Source organism: Marmota flaviventris, chromosome 12 (assembly GCF_047511675.1).
Source record: "Marmota flaviventris isolate mMarFla1 chromosome 12, mMarFla1.hap1, whole genome shotgun sequence".
In the NCBI taxonomy this organism is placed as follows: Eukaryota; Metazoa; Chordata; class Mammalia; order Rodentia; family Sciuridae; genus Marmota; species Marmota flaviventris.
Window position 1 is genome coordinate 58,568,044 of NC_092509.1, and position 24,615 is coordinate 58,592,658.

Sequence of the window (24,615 nt, forward strand, 5' to 3'; positions counted from 1 at the left end):
CTAAAGATTAAATAATCTGTACTTTAAAATCTAATGTCTATCATTTCAAGCAATTTTTAGATAGGTGTAATTGTTTTAGTATAAGAAAATAAATATCATAAATGGTCATTGAAATTTAAGGTTGATTTCATTTTTGGAGAAATATCTCCAATTAAGTTAGTGGCAGAAAAAAGTCAACACAGTTTTCAAAAATTCCTAGTTATGTGAGAACAACTCTTATATTGTCCTCCTTTATGAAAAGAACAAACCAAAAGTCCAACCCATATCAGGATTATAACCCAAATATTTTTTACAGCACATTGGCCAACTGTCTACTTTTTAAATGTTGGGAAAAAAATTTTTCTTAAGAACAGAATCCAAAGTCACTGCCTACAACCAACTTACACAGTAGACCATAATTTTACCAGGTAGAGGAAATTCAGTGTTCTGTAAAGCTTTACATGTGCTTTTCAGAGGGAAAAAGTACCTAGTGGTATATTAAACAAAATGCTTAACCATAGTGAATAAGAAGGCAAAACTTCTATTCATGGGTAAATAGAGCACAACTTCCTTGAGCTTATTTATGAATAGCTTATTAAGTACTTTTAAATGCTTTCCTGTGAACACACTGTGAGTCCCCATTTGATTTATAAATATTTTGAAATATTTCATTTTCATGGGTACTAAATTGTTTGCCATTTTCTTTACAATCTTTAAGAACTATATACAAATTTTGGATGGTAATTTTTAGATATTTTATATCTCTGTTTTGGATTTATCTTTCTACTTTTTTTGATGTCCCAGTACATAGAAGTTCTTAACTTTAGTATCATTTATCTATCTTTGCCCTTATGGATTATGTTATGTCTTCTTTAAGAAATATTTCTTTACTAAAAAATGTTCTTATGTTTTCTTAATAGTTTTAAAGTTTTTCCTTTCATAGGTCTTTTAAATCATACATATGTCCTTAAATCCTTGAATTTCCAGTATGGTGTAAAGGGCAGACTCAATTGCTCTGTCACCCCCAATAAAGTGATACAATTATCAGAGAAACATTATAGAGCACTGATGAGAAGTGGCAGTAGCAACTATCCTCGTCATATTTCTGAATTGATAAAGAACACTTTTAACACTTGACTATTAAATATGATATTTGCTTTAGTTTTCTGGTAAGACCTCTGAATCAAATAGTTTTCTCTAAGAGTTTTTTTTAAAATCATTATTAGATGTTCATCACATGCTTTTCTTCTTTATTAATGGTAATTGATATTGGTGCATTTTTCTATATTGAATTAATATTGCATTTCTGGGATTGGACTGTGCAACTTGGTCCTGAAGTATCAACTTTTTATATAGTGCTATAATTAGGTTAATATTTCATCTAGGATTTTTTATTTTAAGATCATAAATAAAATGGACTTGGGAGGTTGTATAAATTACTCTCATAAGTTCAGTTAGGAACTACTTTCTGTCTCTGTCTCTCTCTGTGTAGAAGAAATTTTGTAAGATTGGATATTTTGGGGGGAGGTGCTTTACCACTATGATACATTCCCAGACAATGCCCCCAACTTTTTTAAATTTTTGAGACAGGGTCTCACTAGGTAGCTTAGGTCTTCACTAATTTGCTGAGGCTGTTCCTAAACTTGTGATCCTCTTGTCTAAGCCTCCTGAGCCTCTGGGATTTTAGAAATGTGCCACAGCTCCCAGTGTTAGAATGATTTATTTCTTGAATGTTTGTTAAAACTCATATTTAAAGCTCTTAACCTGATGTGTATGGTCTCTGTATTGTGTGTGGGCGGGGGAAGGCTGGCAGTAGTAGTGATTGACAACCACTCCTTCAATAATTTTAGTGATTGAAAAGAGTTCATCTTTGCTTGTTTCTTATTGAGTACATGTTAAATATAGTTTTCTTAAAATTCTTATATTTTGTGTAATTTTTCAATTCTTTTTGTCAGGAAAGTGTTGATAATATTATCTTTTAATTACAGGTCCTTCTGTATTTATCTCCTTTTTTCAATCTCATATTGGTTGCAGGACTCCTAAATGGCACTGCTCGTTGTTGCAAGATTTATACTGTGGCCCACCTATTTTAGAAGCAATGTGTAAATACAACATTTTGTGAATCAGCTATATCACACAATTTTTTATAATGTGTGACATTGATAATGTAATTTAAACAATTCAATTATTTTACCACACTCAGTTCTAAGTTTTTTCTAATTTCCCTTATGGATCATACTTTCATGAATTACTCAGAAAAGTGTTTTTAAAATATTATGTTTTGGATTTGGGATGTAGCTCAGTGGTAGAGTGCTTGCTTAGCACGTTCAAGGTCCTGAGTTTGATACTTAGTACCATGAAGAAACAAAAGTCTGTTTCATTTCTAAAAATATTGGGATTTTCTAATTTGCCTCATTACTGATTTCTAATGCAATTAAAAGATATGTGTATTGTCTTTTTGGAAATTTATTAAAATTTTATAGCTCTGCATGCTCAAGTTCTATAATCATTTCCTGTAACCTAACAGATAATCTGCGTCCTGCAGTTGTTGGTTGCAGTGTTCTGACAGACAGACAGTCTGTCTGTCTGTCTGTCTACCTATCTATCTATCACCAAACATGTGAGCCAGTTGCAGTGGTGCATGCTTATATTCCCAGTTGCTCCAGAAGATGAGATAGGAGAATTGCAAGTTCAAAGCCAGCCTCAGCAACTTAGTGAGGCCCTAAGTAACTTAGTGAGATCCTATCTCAAAATAAAAATACAATTTTTTTTAAAAGGCTGGGGATGTAGCTCAGTGGTTACATGCTCCTGGGTTCAATCTCTGATACCAAAAACAAAAGTTAATTTGGTTGTTCATATTTTCTATATTCTTACTAATTTTGTACTTGACCTTTCAATTAATGAGTGATTTCAATTAATGAGTATTAAAATTTCTTACTATGATAGATTTGTCAATTTCTCCTTCATTCTCTCAACTTTTGCTTCAAGTAGGCCTATATACATTTAGAACAATTATTACCTACTGAATTGAACATTTCATCATAAAATAGCCTTATTTATATTTAGTTATCTTTTACTTTGCAGACTTTTTTCTGATACTGTATTATTTCTTGTGATAGTATAATAATGTCTTTGTCTTAAACATTTTTCCATTTTTTAACAATTTGTCTATTGGTATGTCCTTATGTTTTTCATATTTCCATAACAAGCTTTTTATTTACTTCAACATTTAAAAAATTTAGTGTATTTGTATGTATTGTGATTACCAGGATACTTTGGATTCATTTATGTCATATTATTGTGTTTCCTATGGAACATTTTTCTTACTTTTTCCATCTTATTTTCAATCTCTATCTTTTCATTTTTCTTTCTACAAAATTTTCTCAGTTCTTTTAACTCTTCTCTGAATCTTAATTTTGCTATTATGTATTTAGTTTCCAAGAACTATTTTTAATTTTCCAAATGTTCTATATTTTTTAATTTTCCAAATGTTGACTAGTTTTCTTGATCTCTCTGGTCATCTAATGATAGTTTTGTGATGGTTGTTGAACTTTTCTTCTCCATATATTGTCCGTTTCCTCCAAGCTTTTGTTTGAATTTCTGTTATGCTATAAACTTCTCTCAAATGTCTCATGAGCATGGGTTGTGTGCTTATATTTAAGAATCATTGCTAAAAAGATATTGAGCAGCTCTTTATGCACTGTGGAATTGTTTCACTGTGGGATGATTTGGTACTTAGTTGGGGTATGTTTCATTGGCCAAATATATAGATATTTCCTTTTGGCTGATCATTTTCAGAGAATAATGTTCTTAGCATTTGACTGTGAGGTTCCTCTAAGTCTAGTAGAAGAAGAAACCTTGATTTGAGGACAGAATTCTACTTCAAGTTGTGCTCTCAGTTTGATCTTCCTAGGCAGTAGACCTCCAATCTCCTACTGGACCTGAAGGAGAAATAGTCTCTTGGCTGTGAGAGGTGAGAAAGGAGTTTTGGGTTCTAATGATTTTTGTACACTTCCATAGGTTCCTGGTATCTCCAATCTTGAATGTGTGGGGGATTAGGGGAGGTTTGGGAGGGTTGGGGATGAATCAATATGCTTTAGGGCCTCACCCACTGCTATCTTGGGTTTCCACTTCTGCTCTATTAAATCAATTATCATTGATTCATCTGTTTTCAAGTTTCCAAAATTTTACCGGTTTCTCTCATATGGTTTTTGTTTCATTTCTCATTCTCTTTTAGTGAGATTTCAGGAAAGAGAATAGTGCAAGCAATGTGTTCAATCCAATCCACCATGTTTAAGTCAGGTAATGATTATTTTAAAATCATTTTTCTTTCCTTCTAGAATTCTTTATAAATGTTGATACTTCTAGTTTGATTATCCTTGGCTTATAACTTTTCTCATTCTTTTTAGCACTTTATTCCTTCTTAATGCTTTCTGAAAGGTTCTTCCTCATGATCTTGCAATTTTCCAAATGTTCTATCTATCTATCTATCTATCTATCTACCTACCTACCTTAAACCAAACCACCTTGGGTTTGGTTTAAGGTAGATAGATAGATAGATTCTGTTATTGATCCATTATTTCTTCTTTTCTTTGTAAAAGGGTGGTTTGATGGGGAAAAGCTAGAAACTAGTGTTAATTTGCTTATCTTGTCAGTAATCACTTTATGAAATCAAGGCTTTCTAAACCTCAGAACCCTCAATCAGTCCTCACATGGCATGTTAAGATTTTTCCTGTCAGACTGTCTTACCACTGGCCATATATTGTTTAAATCTTACTTTAGAAAAATATTTCATTTATTATATATTACTTTTACCTTGGTTTTATGTTCCTTTCCTCTTTGTCCATCACGATTCACAGTTGTCAAGTCAATGGGTACAAATGTCTATTTGTTTTCTGAATGAAAAGTGAAGTAACTGGCTATAAAAAAATACATCCATATCATTTTTTAATAAAAAGACAATTTTACAACTTTGGCTACTGACATTCAAAACTCCATATATAGCTCCCAATTTCTCTAGAAGCTTAATACAATATCCCAGTTACCTTCTACTATTTTTTGTATATGGTATAATTTCCAGATCATTCACTATATGTTTGTTATCCTTTCAGAGCAACCTCTGTATTATCTAACTTCTTTTCTAAGGTAATTTTTCCTTCTTATATTTAAGGGTTTATATGCATACAATTTTAGTTTAAAATAAATTCTATACTAAACATTATAATAAGTTTTAAGATCACTTCATCAGGGGAAATCATCAAAAAGAACTTAATGGAGTCAACAGAGCTAGTACCTCAAGCTATTTAACTAATTTCACCATTCACTAAACACTAAAAGGTCATATGTATATGCTACCAGCATTCCTCACATAGAACAGAACAGAACAAAAGGGAATAAGTTTTGAAATAGGAAAAAGAGAGTCTCAGAGTTGGGGATAGAGTTCAGTGGTAGAGCACAAGCTTATCTTGCACAAGCCCTGGGTTCAATCCCCAGCATTAAAAAAGAAAAGAGAAGGAAAAGAAAATTTCTTTCTGATTACAGAAGTAAATCTTACAAAATACAGAAAGTGATAAAAATGATGCACTGCTTGAAAGTATACTGTAATTAAAGAAGTTAAACCAAGAATTTAAGACTAGAATCAATGTAGATAGAAAAAGTTTTAACTAGCAAGTAACTATGCTTCAGACAAATCAAATATGGCAGACTGAAACAAGCCAGGAGCAAGAGTAGTCCTCACTGAAATAGAAATGATAGAAATTCCCATATTAGGTATGAAGCCAAAGGTAACAATATTAATGTAGGACAGCCTACTTAGTGATGAGATTCATGGTACAGAAAAATCCCACACATTACCTAAACAGTACCAATAATGCTCCTAGAAGGACTACTCACTGTGTTAAGAATTGAAGGATGCAACTTTGGGGCCCACATCTTGAGATAAGATGAAGAAATGGATCCTAAGGGAGGTGGCCTAGATTCAAAAGTATTTCTGAATCAAATCCATTCTGGATTTGCAATAAAATAGGAGTAAATAAACATTTTCTGAAAAAGGCCAAAGAGTAAATATTTTTGGCTTTGTGGGCCAAAACATAAAATTAAAAATGTTACATAGGTACTCAAATAAAAGAAAATAAATTTCTACAAATGTTTCATTGATGAAATTCAATATATGATAATAATAATTGAGTACAGATTTTATAATACAGGTATACTAACAAGACTTAACTAGGATTCAAAGTTAATGATACCCATCACAAAATTGGTTGCAAATATTCTTTCTTAGCTTGTAGATCACACAAACACAGGCAGCAGACCAGATTTGGCCCATGGCCATCATTAGTCTACCTTTTCAATAGAGTACACACTAACCCCAACTTCTGCTTAGACTTTTATATTTATGCTCTTATCACTATCATCAAATATTCAATAAATGTAAAAAATGTTGCTCAATCTCACTAATAATTAAACAGTGTAAAAATAGTTTATTATCTTTTCTGATCAGACATATGAAAATATCAAGTAAACCTCCCACATCTCCACAGCAATATTTAAATGCCAGAACATTTCTTTAGGAGAAAAAATTAGTTTAAGGTTTTGATACAAAGCCCAAATTTCATTTAAGCATGATAATAAACATTTTCAAATATACAAAACTCAGCAAAGATACTACCCATGAATCCTTAATATAAAGAATACATACATGATAATAAATCCCATTAATACAGAGCTAAAGGGAGGAAGCTTGAAATAAAGGAGATAATAATAAAAGCATTAAACTTAAATGTAGAACTAAGTCAAAACAACTATGGGACCTATTATTATAGAACAGAACCTTATTTCTGTACTTCTATTTCCATAGTGAAAAAGCTCTAAATATAAATATAGAAATTATTGTGTAAGTACTAAAAAGTCAAGGTGGGAAGAAAAGAAGGTGGTTGGACTGCAGGAAGCATAAGTAATTTGATTTCCTCCTTTTTAAAATGTAGAGGTCAATAGATACTGTTGAAGAAAGATAAATAAAATTACAGAAGTTTAAGTATATTACTAAGGAGCTGGGGTATAACTCAGTGGTAGAGCACTTGCATACCATGCACAAGGCTCTGGGTTGCATCCCCAACACCACACAAAAAGAAAAAATACACACACACACACACACACACACATACACACACACATATACATACATACATACATATATATACATACACACACACTGAGAAACAGAACCAAAATTGTAATATAAACAAAGAAAATTTGGGAGTAGGAAACATCACATAAAATGTTTACATAGCATTTTACATAGCATTTTACATTGTATTATTACATGTATTCTGGTTTCTTCCTTTTAAAATGGGTTACCTACACGATATGAATTCCCCACTTCCTTATCCCAATCAGACTCTAATTTTTATTCAGGCATATCCAAACAAATTGTCAAGAAAAAGTAAATAATAGGTATTAAAAGAGAGAGTCATCAACCATAGAGTGTCACTATAAAATCAGTAAAGGTTCACTTTACCAGAAAAATGTAGCAGAACACTTTTGAACTTGTATCTAACAACATCATTTCAAAATACATAGTGCAAATATACAATGTATAAAATACATTAAGAAAATCACAGAAAAATAAGAATAAATTAAAAAATCTAGTGTGTGATAGTGGGACTCTTACACTTATTTTAGTTAATCAGGTTAACCTTTCCACTACAGGAAGAGGAGGAGGAGGGGGAGGAGTAGAGAGAAGGGGTGGCAAGAGAGAAGGGGCGGTGGAGAAAGGCAAAGGAGAAGAATGTAAAGGGGAAAGGGAAGAAGGAGGAAACAGCAAAAAAAAAAAAAAAAAATCAAGCAAGCAAAAATAAATATATTAAGGATAGATTTCAAAAACCCAATTTAAAATTTTGATTTACTAAATATATAGACTACATACAACTCAAGAAGTGCTGGATGATATATCCAGCACTTCTTGAGTTGTATGTAGTCTATATATTTAGCACAAATGAAAATCAACCACTTATTGAATTATAATGTATCTCAACAAATTTCAAATGATTTGCCATCATATAGCCCAAATTCTATGACTATAATGCAATTAGATTAGAAATAAAGGAAAATATGTGGTTGTCTTTTATTATCCATGGGGGATTGGTTCTGGGACTTCCTCCTCGAAGGACACCAAATTCAAGTTCCAATATAAAATATTATAGTTTTTACAAATAATCTGTGAGCATCATCCCCTATATTTTATATCATCTCTAAATTAACTGCAAAAATATAATGTAAAATGCTATGTAAATAGTTATTATACTGCAGTGTTGAGGAAAAATAAAAGCCTGCTCATGTTCAGCACAGACCTAATGAAGGGGGGGGTATGTTTTTTATTTGCAGTTGGTTGAATCATCAAAGTGGAACCTGCAAATATGGAGGGAGGGCCAACAGTGTATGTATTTTTTCCCTCCCAGTGGAGTTTATCCCATGAATGCAAATATGGTGTCTATTAATATCATCAATATAATTCAGTGTATTAATTTCTTAGAAAAGTTATACCTATCTCTATAAAATCACATATGTAATCAATTATACAGTTGGCCCACCAGATCCCCAGATGTGGAGTCTGAGGATTCAACCAAACTTGGATGAAAAAATATACTAAAAAATTCAGACATTCCAAAATGCAAAGCTTGAATTTTCCACATGCCAAGGCTGAATCCACAAGAAATGACACTGCTATACTTGTCCCCTTTCAAAGATCTTGTCTCTTCACACCCTTTTTGAGCAGTTTTCTTGGTATCTCATTTGTGGATTATGAAGTTAGGACTACAATGGTTGTATCTGTACTGGACATGTACATACATTTTTCTTGCATAGCATTTACATTGTATTGGGTATTATAAATAACTTAGAGCTGATTTAAAATATATGGAGGGTTTGTGGAGGTTATATACTATGCCATTTTATAAAAGAGATTTGAGCATCCAAAGATTTTGGCACAGGGAGGGGTGTCCTGGAATCACGGGTGTATGTATATCTATGTTTGTGTACATTTTATACAATAAATGGTGGCAAAGTTTTTCAAAGAGCTTGTTATTCATTTATGATTTTTAAAAATTATTTTCAAAGGGCCAGGTAAGGCGGCTCACACCTGTAATCCCAGCTATTTGGGAGGCTGAGGCAGGAGAATGGCAGGTGGGTCTGGGTAATTAAGTGATCCTGTCTCAAAATAAGAAACCAAAAAGAGCCAGGTACGTAGTTCAGAGGTAGAGTTACCTGGGTGCCACTAATAATAAAAAAAAAAAAGTAATAATAATAATATATTAAAATTAAAACGACTTCATAATCTGAGAATAGTTAAAAGCACGGCCTGCCTGATTAAGAGTAACTAAGAAAACTCTGCCTTGAAGACAGTTCCCGAGGGCAGGGCATCTGCGGCTCTGCCCAGCGGAGGCTGGGTGCTCTGAGTGTCTGCAGAGCAGCTCTCCCACGGGGGCCACGGCCCAGGCCCTCCATTGGGGTCCGACAACCAGGCCCTTACCCGCTGCGCTGTGACCCACAAACGCCAGGCGGCTTCCTCCCAGCGGCCAAGGTCAAGTCGCACAAAACGGAGAGCGCTTGCAGGGACTCAAAGACAATCGCCCTGGCGCCGGTTCCCACTTCCTTATCCCCTTAACTGTCTGACCACGCTGGGCCGATCACCCCGCGCCCGCCTGATCACCTGCCGCACGTGAAGAAGAGGACGCTAGCGCGCTCGGTGTCGGGAGCCCAGCGCAGTGCCTGTTGGGAGCTGTGGGCGGGCAAAGACCCAGCGGGAGAGCAAGGGCTGCAGCGACGAGGTCCAAGCCTCAAGGGCCTCGTGACCTTGACCCTGCAGGGAAAGGAGCACGGTTTGCCCAAGTGTGTGTTAAAGGCCGATCCGTTGTATCCACGCAAGTTAAAGACCCGAATCCAGCCTTCACCACCTGCATGCCTAACTTGGTGTAGTCTAAAGGCAGGCGAAACCCAATGACTGCAGTGCAGGTGACTAAGGGACCTGTGAAAGAGATGACTTGCATTTAGGATTTTCTCAGCCTGTGGGCACAAATTATCATGTAAAAGCAGAGACATATAATAGATGAATCAATAAGAGATTAAGACTTTTTCGGGGATTATGGCATGGAATGAAAGAGTAAAGGGAATGATAAAGAATTCCCATGGTTAAAGAAAAGCTAATTCGTGGGATTTTAAAATAACCTTGGCTATCAGATCAAAATAGTTTTTAGATCCCTACTGAATTTGTTTAAAATACAAGTGGTCCCCATCTTACAATGATTTCACTTACCGTTTTTTTTTTTTTTTTTAACTTTATGATGGTGCAAAAGTGGTAAGCATTCAGTGGAAATCATACTTAACATTTTAAATTTTGATCTTTTCCCAGGGTATTGATATGCAGTTCAAAACTCTGTCGCAATTGGACAGGGGCAGCAAGTTGAAGTTCCCACTCCGCCCCAGAATGATAAGGGGGAACAGTTGAGAGAACAGTCAATACAATGTACTGTGTTATGATTGGGTTAGGAGTATTAAATGCACTTTGGACTTGTGATGTTTTCTACTTTTGGGGGGACTTAACCCTGTACCTAAATTGTAGTTTTATTTTAAACTGTCAATATTTATAATATAGCAGATAAAATGTGTTATAATCTTTATCTGAAGAATAATCTTTATCTGATGACTATAATACATTCTTTAAAATGTAAAAGTTATCTTAAAATATATGAGGGGACATATCACTTTTTCAATTATTTGTGGGGATTAATGAGAGGGTTGGTACATCATCTATCAACTTGGTCATCAAGGGGAGGCTAGCATGTCCTCAGGGTAGTTTTCTGCTCAGAAGATCCAGCCACCTGACAAATTAAAAGTCTGAAATAATTCGTGAAAAATTAAGAGACAGAGCCAGCAAATAGTTTTTAAAAAGCAGAGCACCCAATAGTTTCCCCCAGTCCACATAGGAGCTGGAATAGAACAACTAGAAAGTGGCTCCGGTCCTTTACTTAAAGGAGGATATATCAAAGACAGGAATAAGGTTTCAGCGGGTGGAGTCTCGCTTCCTGGTATCTTGCAATCTACAGGTTGATTGGCATCTTGGCAAGCCACACCAATCTCTGAGAGGCTGTGTGGCTCTGTGTCTCCAGTGGGTCACCCCAACTCCAGAGCTAGGTAGAATATCACACTTATTGGGCAGACCAGCAGGAGTGGCGCCTTGAGTTCCCAGATACCAGACTTTGCCACCTAATAGCTTCCATGCTGATTTTAGTTCCCATGAGGTTCACAGAATGACTCCCAGCACTTGGTGTCCTGAAATGTCCTTATGACTTGTTCCCCTACATCTGACTTTGCCTACCTAGCGCAGTTTCTTCACAATTTTAGAGTGCTCTTATGAAAAGCAAATAGGCCATGCCCCTCTTTTGCTCATGAACTATTCAGTGTTTTCCATTTTATATAAGTATTTTTTTCTGGTCAAGACTGGGGATCCTAGGGAAGTGTTTTACCACTGAGCTCCATCCCTAACCCCCTATACATAGGTATCTTACATGAGATCCACAGTCCTAGAAATGCCTTGACAGTGCCTTAGACCCCAGCCCCTCTCTCCAACATCAACTCATTTTACTCTTCTCTCTCAGCTAATGGTAGTGCCCCTTTTGTTGGCTTCTCCCATACACAGTGTCTTAGCCAGTTTGGCTACTCTATCAGAATACACAAATTGGATGGCTTAAATAATACACATTTATTCATCAGATCTCTGGAGGCTCAGAAGGTCAAGATCATGGTGCTAGCAAATCCTGCTTTCTAGATTATCAATGGCCTTTCTAGATTGCCAATGATTGAAGAGAAGTCACTGGTCTCTGTCTTCTTATAAGTACATAATTGTACCACGTGGGCTCCATACTCATTGTCATCTAAACCTGATTACCTCCAAAGGCCCCACCTCCTGATACCATCACATTAGGGATTAGGTCTTTAGCATATGATTTTATTTCTTTTTCTTTCTTTTTTAAAATTTTTTATTCTATTTTGTTATATATGACAGCAGAATGCATTACGATTCATATTACATATGTAAAGCAAAATTTTTCATCTCTCTGCTTGTATACAAAGTATATTCACACCATTTATGTCTTTTTCATACATGTATTTAGGGTAGTGACGCCCATCTCATTCCACCATCTTTGTTTTACCCTCTTACCCCCTCCCTCCCCCTCCTTCTCCCTTTGCCCTATCTACAGTTTGTCTAATTTTCCCATGCTCCCTCTCCAAACCTCACTATAAATCAGCCTCCTTATATCAGAGAAAACTTTAGGCACTTGGATTTTTGGAATTGGCTAACTTCGCTTAGCATTATCTTCTCCAACTCCATCCATTTACCTGAAAATGCCATTATTTTATTATCTTTTATATTTTTATATTTATTTTTTCAGATGAATTTCATGACAGCGTTTTCTATTTCTTTGAGGAATTCCATTGGGATTTTGATTGGAATTACCTTAAATATAAAAGATAATAAATATAAAAATATGAGTAATATTCCATTGTGTATATATACCACATTTTCTGTATCCATTCATCTACTGAGGGCATCTAGGTTGGTTCCACAGTTTAGCTATTGTGAATTATGCTGCTGTAAACATTGATGTGGCAGTGTCCCTGTAGTATACTGTTTTTAAGTCCTTTGGGTATAGACCAAGGAGTGGGATACTTGGGTCAAATGGTGGTTACGTTCCCAGTTTTCCAAATAATCTACATACTACTTTCCATATTGGCTGCACCAATTTGCAGTCCCACCAGCTATGTATGAGTGTGCCTTTCCCCCTACATCCTCGCCAACACTTACTGTTATTTGTATTGTTAATAGCTGCCATTCTGACTGGAGTGAGATGAAATCTTAGAGTACTTTTGATTTGCATTTCTCTAATTTCTAGTGATGATGAACATTTTTCATATATTTGTTGATTGATTGTATATCCGCTTCTGAAAAGTGTCAGTTCAGGTCCTTGGCCCATTTATTGATTGGGTTATTTGTTTATTTTATTTTTATTTTTTAATTTTGGAGTTTAGTTTTTTGAGTTCTTTATATACCCTAGAGATTAGTGCTCTACCTGATGTGCAAGTGGTAAAAATTTGCTCCCAAGCTGTAGGCTGTCTGTTCACCTCACTAATTGTTTCTTTTGCTGAGAAGAAGCTTTTTAGTTTGAACCTATCCCATTTATTAATTCTTGGGCTATAGGAATCTTGTTAAGGAAGTTGGGGCCTAATACAATATGATGGAGATTTGGTCCTACTTTTTCTTCTATTATACACAGGGTCTCTGGTTTAATTCCTAGGTTCTTGATCTACTTTGAGTTGAGTTTTGTGCATGGTGAGAGAGAGGGGTTTAATTTCATTTTGTTGCATATGGATTTCCAGTTTCCCCAGCACCATTTGTGCTATCTTTTCTCCGATGTATGTTTTTTGGCACTTTTGTCTAAAATAAGATAGCTGTAATTATGTGGGTTAGTCTCTGTGTCCTCTATTCTGTATGATTGTTCTACCAGTCTATTTTGGTGCCAATACCATGCTGTTTTTGTTACTATTGCTCGGTAGTATAGTTTAAGTTCTGGTATAGTGGTGCCACCTGCTGCACTCTTCTTGATAAAGATTGCTTCAGCTATTCTGGGTCTCTTATTTTTTTCAGATGAATTTCATGACTGCTTTTTCTATTTCTCTGAGGAATGCCATTGGGATTTTGATTGGAATTGCATTAAATCTGTATAGTGCTTTTGGTAGTATGTTAATTTTGACAATATTAATTCTGTCTATCCAGGAACAAGGGAGATCTTTCCATCTTCTAAGGTGTTCTTTAATTTCGTTCTTTAGAATTCTGTAGTTTTCATTATAGAGGTCTTTCACCTTTTCTGTTAGGTTGATTCCCAAGTATTTTTTTTTTTTTTGAGGCTATTGTAAATGGGGTAGTTTTCTTCATTTCCCTTTCAGAGGATTTATCACTGATGCACAGAAATGCCTTTTATTTATGGGTGTTGATTTTGTATCCTGCTACTTTGCTGAGTTCATTTACTAATTCTAGAAGTTTTCTGGTGGAATTTTCTGGGTTTTCTAGGTATAGAATCATATTGTCAGCAAATAGTGCTAATTTGAGTTCTTATTTTCATGTCTGTATCCCTTTAATTTCTTTCGTCTGTCTAATTGCTCTGGCCAGTGTTTCAAGGAATATACATAAAAAATAGCAGTGGTGAAAGAGGGAATCTCTGTCTTTTTCCAGTTTTTAGAGAGAATGCCTTCAATTTTTCTCCATTTAGAATGATGTTGACCTGAGGCTTAACATAGATAGCTTTACAATGTTGAGATATGTTCCTATACTACAAAACACTACAAAAAAGTGTTTTGAACATGAAGGGGTGCTGTATTTTGTCTAATGATTTTTCTGTGTCTATTGAGATGATCATATGGTTCTTATATTTAAGTCTATTGATGTGATGAATTATATTTATTGATTTCCGTATGTTGAACCAACCTTACATCCCTGGATTGAACCCCACTTGATTGTAATGCACTCTTTTTTTGATATGTTTTTGTATTTGATTTTCCAGTATTTTATTGAGAATTATTGCATCTATGTTTATTAGATATATTGGTCTAAATTTTTCTTAATGTTTCTTTGCCTGGTTTTGGAATCAGGGTGATATTTGGTCTAATAGAATGAGTTTGGAAGTGCTCCCTCTTTTTCTATTTCCTGAAATAAATTGAAGAGAATTGGTATTAATTCTCCTTTAAAGGTCTTATACAACTCAGCTGTGTATCCATTTGGTCCTGGGCTTTTCCTGGTTGGCAGGCTTCTGATGGCATCTTCTATTTCATCATTTGAAACTGATCTGTTTAAATTGTGTATATCATCCTGATTCAGTTTAGACAAATCATATGGCTCTAAAAATTTGTTGATGCCTTTGATATTTTCTATATTATTGGAGTACACGTTTTCAAAATAATTTTTAATTATCTTTTGTATTTCTTTAGTATCTGTTGTAATATTTCCTTTTTCATCATGTATGTTAGTAATTTGAGTTTTCTCTCTCCTCTTTGTTAACATGGCTAAGGGTCTGTCAATTTTATTTATTTTTTTCAAAGAACCAACTTTTTGTTTTGTCAATTTTTTCAATTGTTTCTTTTGTTTCAATTTCATTGATTTAAACTCTGATTTTAATTATTTCCTGTCTTATACTGCTTTTGGTGTTGATTTTTTCTTTTTTCCCCCCCTAGGGCTTTGAGATATAATGCTAAGTCATTTATTTGTTGACCTTTTTCTTCTTTTAAGGAATGAACTCCATGAAATGAACTTTCCTGTTAGTACTGCCTTCATAGTGTCCCAGAGATTTCATTACATTGTATCTGTATTCTCATTCACCTCTAAGAATTTTTAATCTCCTCCTTAATGTCTTTTGCAACCCATTGTTCATTCAGTAGAATATCATTATCTTGGAGTAGCTTTTATTTTTTATTTTATCATTGATTTCTAATTTCATTCCATTATGATCTGATAGAATTCAGGGTAGTCTCTCTACTTTCTTATATTTGCTAAGTGATGCTTTGTGGCATAATATATGGTCTATTTTAGAGAAGGATCCATGTGCTGCTGAGAAGAAAGTATATTCATCCATTGAAGGATGAAATATTCTATATATGTTTGTTAAGTCTAACTTATTGATTGTATTATTGAGTTCTACAGTTTCTTTGTTCAGCTTTTGTTTGGATGATCTATCCAGTGGTGAAAGAGGTATGTTAAAGCCACCCAGAATTATTGTGTTGTGGTCTATTTGACTCTTGAACTTGAGAAGAGTTTGTTTGATGAACGTAGATGCTCCATTGTTTGAGGCATATATATTTATTATTGCTATGTCTTGTTGATGATTGGTGCCTTAAGCAGTATGAAATGTCCTTCCTTATCCCTTTTGATTTACTTTGTCTTGAAGTCTACTTTATTTGATATAAACCTTTCACTTTCAGTCTGTGGATGTCTTTTCCTACAAGATGAGTCTCTTGGAGGCAGCATATTGTTGGGTCTTTTTAATCCAATCTGCCAATCTGTGTCTTTTGATTGACTCAGAGTTATTATTGAGACATGCTTTGTATTTCTCAGCCATTGTTTTTTTTTTTTTTTTTTTGGTATTTAACTTGAGTTGGTTTCTCCTTGGATTAGTTTTTCCTTTAGAGTAATACCTCTCTCTGCTGATTTTCATTGTTGTTTTCAATTCCTCTTCATGGAATATTTTGCTGAAGATGTTCTGTAGGGCAGCCTTTTGAGTTGTAAATTCTTTTAATTTTTGTTTATCATGGAAGGTTTTTATTTCATCATCAAATTTAAAGCTTAATTTTGCTGGCTATAAGATTCTTGGTTCATATCCATTTTCTTTCAGAGCTTGATATATGTTGTTCCAGGATCTTTTATTTTTCAGGGTCTAGGTTGAAAAATCTGCACATAATCTAATTGATTTCCCCTATATGTAACCTGATTCCTTTCTCTCATGGCTTTTAATATTCTCTCCTTATTCTGTATGTTAGGCATTTTCATTATAATGTGCCTTGGTGTGGATCTATTGTGTTTTAAACATTTGGCACCCTGTAAGCCTCTTGAATTTGGTCTTCCAATTTATTCTTCATGTTTGGAAAATTTTCTGACATTATTTCATTGAATAAATTGCTCATTCCTTTGGTGTGGAATTCTATGCCTTCCTCTATCCCTCTATCTTAAATTTGGTCTTTTTATTCTATCCCATATTTCTTGAATATTCTGCTCATGGTTTCTTATTGTTTTCACTTTGTCGTCTATATTCTTTTAAAGATTATATATTTTGTCTTCATTGTCTGAGGTCCTAACTTCCAAGTGGTCTAATTTGTTGATGATCCTCTCAATTGAGCTTTTAATTTGGTTTATTATTTCTTTCATTTCAAGGATTCCTAGTTTTTTTCAACCTCTATCTCCATATTGTATTCTTTTGCTTCCTGTGTTTGTTTATGTAGCTCTTTGTCAAAATGATCTTTTGTTGCCTGTATTTGCTGTTATATCATCCTGTAATTTACAGAACATTTTAATCATGCACATCCTAAACTACTTCTCTGTAATTTCTTCTGCTGTGCTTGCCATCGATTGTAATAATGTGATATCTTGATATGTTTGGGGCACTTTCTTCCCTTGTCTTTTCATATTGCTTGTGTGTCTTCCCTTCTAGCACTGTGGATCCGAGGCATTACTGTTTTTACCTTATAGGCTTATAGTGCCCCTGTTGGGATCCAATACCTATCCTTTGAGGTGAAGGACAATGTTATCAGATCCCAATATAAACAATATACACCCTAAAAACAAATGTTTGCTATCAAGATATTTATAGTTTGATCACAATCTACAGAAACAGTGAACTCAATTATTATCTATAATATACTCAATAGGTTTGTAAAAGGGTTTACAATTTCTGATGGTGGACAAAGAACTGGTTGTGAGGAAAAGGATAATATGCTGTGGAGGTAGGAAGTGAAGATATAGAGTTGTTATATCTTAGGAAGTGTGAAAGAGAAATCTAAAGAAGAAGATTAGTAGCAGGAGAAGGGAGAGGAAGTAATTTTGGGTAGGCAAGCAAGTGAGAATACAGTAGAGTACATAAAACAAACACACCCATATATTGAGAAAAATCAAAAAATGTTAAAATAGTAGAAATTGGTGGGATAATAGAAATATATATAACAAAGCTATAATATCCTATAGGACATCCCAGTCCTCAAAATCCTACTTCATGCAAAGTACTTGGTTTCACATATGTTGAGGATGTGATGGCAGGAGAATAGGGAGAGGGGGAAAAGATCTTGAAGGAAGAAACAGGATTGTTTTGGTTGGAAATTCTTATCTTTCCTGCTTCACCTCTCATCCAACAGGTGGGGTCGTCTATTGTTAGCTGGTATCTCCACCATCAGGGTGATGAAGTTAACCAGGGTGTCACTGTGCTGGGATAGTGGCTGCTAGGGAGAGAGGGGAATTAGAAACTGGACACCTGGCCAGCCAAAGTTCCAAACTGGGAGTTGCCCCCACTGAAGAGGGTGATGAAGGTGGACCATGCTGGAGGCACCTGTTTTCAGCAGTGGTCTGGATGGGCATGGTGGCCATGATTCTTATATAGGAGCAGGAATATTGCTTGCAGAGAAGCAGTATTCTCACAACTTGAGCCCCAGGTCATGAAACAAAACAGAATGCTGCCTCCCTCTGGTCCGCCATCTTGGATTCCCCTTTTCCTTTCTTCTTTCTTTCTTTCTTTTCCCCCAGAAACAGTGTCTTGCTGTGTTGCCCAGGCTGGCCTTGAACTTCTGAGCTGAAGCAATCCTCTTGTCTCAGTCTCCAAAGTTTCACTATCACATGGTGATATCACTATCACATAGCACTACCATGCTGGCTCTGAATTATGTTTTCTACATATTAAACTTTCTTTACATATTTTCATGGTGGACTTTTTTACTTTTTTTTTTTTTTTTTGGTAGCAGAGATTGGATTGAATACAGGGTGCTTAACCATTAAGACACATCCCTAACCATTTTTAATTTTTTAAATTCTGAGATAGGATCTTCTAAATTGCTGAGGGCCTTACTAAGTTGCTGAGGCTGGTTTTGAACTTGTGATCCTCCTGCCTCCAGAGCCACTAGGATTACAGGTGTGTGCCATCACACCTGGCTCACAGTGGTTCTTTTAGATCATGTATACTTGTTACTATAGTTTGACAGGTGAAATATGAGCTCTTTCATAGGTCAGATAGAAAGGCCCTAAACTTAGAGTCAGCCACTTTATATAACTTGAGTCATTTGCTCCAACACTCTGAATTTTTATAGTTGAATGAGATCCCATCTGTTCATTTTGCAGAAGAGAACAATTTTACATTGTTCCACACATTATTCTTACTTTCCACATTTTTCATTTTATTTTCATAAAGTAAAATTAACGAACAGTAAAATGATTTCTCCAAGGACTAGAGATGTAATTCAGTTGTACAGCACTTGCCTAGCAGCCTAGCGTTCACCACGCAGAAGCACTTCCAAAAAAAAAAAAAAATTCTCCCCGCAAAGGAAATGCTCTTCAAAATATGAGCTTAAAATTAAAAGTATTTCTGTGCTACTTCACATACTTACAGCTGGCCCATTTGCCACTTTAGGGAGGAAATAAAGCATTATGAACTAAAATTCAGCTCTTCTAGGTTATCTTAATGCACACATTGCTAAAGTACCCAGAAGTCTGCTTTTGACAGACCAATACATACTTGATTAATTCTAATTTGAATTTTAAAGAATGTGAGTGATGGCTACTCTTTGATTTGATTTTTTAAAAATTCTTAATTGCTTAAATCCAAATTTATAATGAGTTCATAGCAGGTTTTACCTAAGATAGTTTGGACTGGCAGACTGGGGACAGTGTCACAGTAAAGACTGGGATCTCAAGCAATTACTTTCACTATGCTCAGGGCATTGGGTTATTTTCTAGTCAATGCTTCACTATTAATGGGGACTTCTTTTGCCAACCTTAGTGTAGCCTGCTGTACACGTCAATATCAGAGAGGTATTACTCTCTTTTCTACTTTAAGAAAACTACTAGATATTTTAATTCTGTAATAAAAATGAATTTCTGTGATTTTTTTTCTCACTCATTTTCTTGTTTTTTACAAGCTTATTAGGCTGCAGAATTCTTTGAATAGGTGCAAAACCCTCAAAATTTAAAAGTAGTTTTATATATAAGCAAATTCCAGTTATAACACCTTCAAGTGTAAGCTATGTAGATGGATAAGAAGAACATTGTTGACATGCAGAAAGGTATTTGGTAAAATTTCTCAAAATATCCTCATGGACACAATGGTAATTCCAGGCCTAGGAAGTTTGTAATTATCAGAAAAAGATTTCTAATATCAAGTGGATAAGCTCTCCTTGGACTAGTTTCATTGAAAGTTTTATTAGCCTTTGATGTTTGTAAAATTCTAAGTTAGGTTTATACAACAGAAAATTTGGATTGGGTATATAATATGTCTGAGCCAGTATCCAAAAGAATCTCCATAAATTGGAGCAATGGACCAAGTCTAACATGATGCAATTTCATAGGGCTGTGTGTAAAATATGTTTGGGTTTAAAAAGCCAACTTTGCCAAAACTTAAAGGGATATATGTGCCTATTGATAGTAATCATGAAAAAAAACTTAATGCTTTTAGTTGATTGTTCATTCACTGAGTTAATAGTGTGATTTAGTGGAGGGAAAAGCTTATCTACAAGTGTCTTAAAGAAGTAGGAATAGACATATTCTTTGATACCCCAGTGTATATAACCAGAATCTATGATGGAAACCACTAGAAGGCAGGTTGACAGTTAATATGAAAGGAAATTTTCTGATTAATTAAGCTACATTAGAGAACTTCTTGTTGATGTGACCAAAATGTGCAAGAAGAACAACTTAGAGAAGGAAAGTTTATTTTGGTTCACAGTGTCTAAGGTCTCAGTCCACTGATTAGCCAATTCCCTTGTTCTGAGCCTGAGGTGAGGTGGAAGGCCATGGTGGAAGAAAGTTGCTTAGCTCCTGATAGCTAGGAAGCAGAGATATCCAAACAATAAGAAAAAAAGATAAACACCAAAAGTTCTCCCCCAGTGACCTACTACTTCCAGCCATGCCCCATGCAATAGTTACCATCTAATTTGTCCATTTAAATTATTAATCCATCAGACAGTTTAATTTATTGGTCAGGTTACAGCTCTCTTAATCTGATCATTTCACTTCTGAACATTCCTGCATTAACACAGGAGCTTTTAGGGGACACCTTATATCTAAACCATAACAATGTCTAATCATGGATTCCACAACCTTAAACGTAGTAAAGTCCCTGCCAGTGGAATAAATTATTTAAATAGAGACCTGATGATCATTTGAAGAGAACATTGAAGGGAAAAATGACACACTGGATGGAACATTTGAGTTAATGACTTTTGAGGCAACTTCTAGACCTACAGTTAGATGAAGTGGGAAAGAGCTGATGAGCCACATCCATAGCAGATACTCTACCACCCTCTTTACCCCTGAATGTGTGTGGTAAGCCATTGTTATAGATGGTGGCCGCCATTAGAAGATGGCGCCGGCTTCCACTGTGGCCTGTGGTAAACAACTCCTTTTATGGAGAGTTGGCGCGCAATCCCTGACCGCCCTATGAGAAAGATCCACGTGGCGGCTTAAGATTGGTATGCGGGAGGCTTTATTAGGCTATGCTTGGGCGCTCGGCGGGGGGTCGCTAGAAGATGATACTTGAATCAAGGCCTGAATAAACTGCTGAAAGAAGAATCCTGTGTCGTGTTTTCCCTTGCCGGCGAGGGGTCGCGACAAATGTGTGCCTTGGAAACCATCAAGAGTTTAGAGTTGACACTCTAGAAACCTGTATTACTTACTTGTGGCTGCTGTAACAAATACCTACCCTCTTGATAGCTTAAAATAAGGAAAACTTATTCTCACAGTTCTGGGGATGAGAAGTCCAAAATCAGGTTTACTGGGCTAAAATTAAGGCATTTGTAAGGCTTCACCCTCTGAAAAGTTAAATGGAAGGAGATTCCCTTGCGTTTTCCAGCTTCTGGTGACCGTTGACCTTCCTTGGCTTGTAGCTATATTACTACAGTCTTTGCCTCTGTAATCACATCACGGTCAACTCTTCTGCTTGCTAAATCAATCTGCTTCCCTCTTCTAAGGATTCATATAATTACATTTAGGGCTCATCTATGGCTATGGTTTGAATTCGGTGTATATATTCAGCTTTACCTGTCTGTAGCCATCTTGAGTTGTAACCACCAAGATTGCCCCTGAGTAACCCTGGTTGGTTTCTTCTATATAGTTTCCCCACACAGTATAAATGAACAAAACCATTAGAGCAGTATGTGGAGCTTTACAATTGGACCCTTATAAATAATGGAATAAATTATTTAAATACAGGCCTGATGATCATTTGCCATAAGCACCAGTAACATTCCTAAAGTCTTTGATATTTGCTTAAGATAAACCAGGCACATTCCAGTTTAGATAAAGCCACTTTTGTCCTGACTACATTATAAACCCCCTATTTCTGACACAAGTTGTGGGGATCTACTGGCCTTGCTGTCGTTCAGGACTACTCTTCTACCAGTGAGTCCCCAATAAATTGTACTCTGAAATCCTGCGCCTATCTGCCTCTTTCCTTTGGTCTCATTTTGGGGCTGATTCTCATATTCTGGGCCAGATTTTTCCAGAGCATATGGTTTATCCTGACAGAAACTCAACTTGAGACTTGGTGCTCAATATAATGTTGTTCAGAGGTATTGAGCCTTTAAGAGGGATTAATGCTTTTCTTGAAGGAATAAGTTATCATGGGAACTGGAGTAGTTACTGTTGTTACAAAGCAAGTCTGGCACCTCCCCTCAGTGTCTCTCACACGTGATTTTTCCATGAGTTGACATATCCCTTACATCCAAGATGCCAGTGCCATGCTCTTAGACTTCCAGAACTGTGAGCTAAATGTACCTTTTTTCCTCTATAAATCACTCAGCCTCAGGTAGTTGGGCTTTGAAACAGAAAATAGACTAAGATCCCTGGGTAATTCAGGAAAATTCAAGCTCTTTAACTTAATCACATGTACAAAACCACCTTTTTTTTTTGCCATATAAAGCAAAAGTCACAGGTTCCACAGATAATGACATAGATGTCTTTTTCAGAATGATTATTCAGACTACCACAAAGGATATCCACTATTTTTAGGAAAAAAAATGTGTGGATTGAAAATGTAAAACAGTATAATATTGATTATGGACTTTGTAGTTAAACTAAACTGAATTTGAATTCTGACAATTAATTGCATAACCTTGGATAATTTAATAAGATGTGCAAAGTTCTGGTTCTTTGCCTGTGAAACAAAGAGACTATTTCATCTTATAGCATTGTGTTCAAAATGAATGAGAGAAGTGCAGCCACTTCCACATAATAAGCACTTATTAAGTGGTAGCAATTATTATTATTTAACTTCAAAGAAATGATAAAAAGACATCAAATTTTAGATTCACCCTTTAATAAAATCACATGCTAATAGTCCCTAAAATGCCTTTTCTCAACTTCCCAGTAAAATATTTGAAATGATATAGAGACAGCAAACACCGGCTACAACTATGAAACTCAGAATCCATTGCAATGTTCTACCAGTAGTGGAATGTACGCAACTGGATGAAAAATAGTTAGACTACACAATATCTCAGCTTCTAAAACAAGAGCAAATATTATGCTGCAAAGGAGGTAGGAAAAGTTTTGGTCTCCAACATAACCTGACTGGAAATCAATAGTTATGTCTTTACTGAACCAGGATAATTTTCTGCCTCTGGCCAATTGTGACCTCCTTCTGTCCTCACATGCCCATTTAGAGACTGCATCTCCTATGTATCACAGAAACAGCAACATCCAGCATAGAAAAAAATGTATAGTGATGTGTTACATCTTGGAAGTACTATGGGCACAGCCAGGAAAAAAAAGCAGGCCCTGGGAGCAGGGTCTTTTAAGGAGTGGTATCTTTGATGTACATTTGTACAAAGAAAAACTACAGACTGCCTCAGCCTTTGATAGTCCAAGGCTTAAAAGATAGGAAAGAGCCAATTAGATAAATGTCTATAAGAAAACAAAGAGCTGTTTTCAATTCTGACACTGATATTAAAAAGAATCTTCTAGTTTCTAAATTACTACTAAGGAGAGCTAAAGACATTCAGTATTCCCGCCCTTAGCCTGGATGGGTATCTATTTACTCGAAGATGATTAAACAAAGAAAACAACACACTAATAATAGGAATATGCTATATAAAATGCGATATTTATTGTGTAACAGGCACAGTTTTAAGTTCCATATCAGTTATCAATATAAGATTTCTCAGCCCTGAATTCACAGCAGTCTATAGCTCTGTAGTAATTGAATTCTTTTGAGTAGCTCACCTTAAAAAAAAAAAAAAAAAAAAAAATGAATGTTAAGATTTCTCCAGTAGAGGGCACTGAAAGAACATTACTAGAGGAAGATGATCTCCTGCCTTTCTGGCCTGACCTGGAGTTGGTGTTATCATTTAGCAGAGCCTGCTAAGGCTGACCCCATCTGGTTCCTCTGTGACCTTTCTGACTACTTGACACCTAGGGTACCACACAGAGTTTCCTTACATCTTACAGATACCCTTTTATTGCAGTTAATAAACTCTTGCATTAATTTTCCCTTTTAGCCTACCATGTGGTTTCTGTATTCTGATTAGACCCAAACTACTATAAGTACTTTGCATGTATTAACTCATTTACTTCCTATACCAACCCCATGAGGTGAGAACCATTATTAACCTGAATTTTCAGATGAAGAAATTCTGTGAGGTTACATACCATAGTTTAAAGTCTAAAGACTCAGAAGAAAGGCATTCTCTAAACAAATAATTTTTACAGGATATAAAAGAAAATTTTAGAGTGGTAGAGTGTGTGCCTAGCATGAGCCAGGCCCTGGGTTCCCTCTGTAGCACCACATTATAAAGAGAGGGAGCAGGGTGGGGAGAGGGAGAAGGAGAAAGAGAGAAAATATAGGC

The 24,615-nt window shown here is 35.4% G+C and overlaps 1 protein-coding gene across 1 annotated transcript in view; it reads right to left on the minus strand.

Annotated features, from left to right (window-relative positions):
* The window catches only part of Dnah14 (dynein axonemal heavy chain 14), a 376,581-nt gene extending 371,712 nt beyond the window's left edge, over positions 1-4,869 (minus strand). Inside the window, 1 exon segment of the mRNA XM_071619724.1 lies at positions 4,795-4,869. Within this exon segment, the coding sequence (XP_071475825.1) occupies positions 4,795-4,826 (32 nt within the window). The 5' untranslated portion in view covers positions 4,827-4,869.
* Between the last annotated feature and the right edge of the window lie 19,746 nt (positions 4,870-24,615).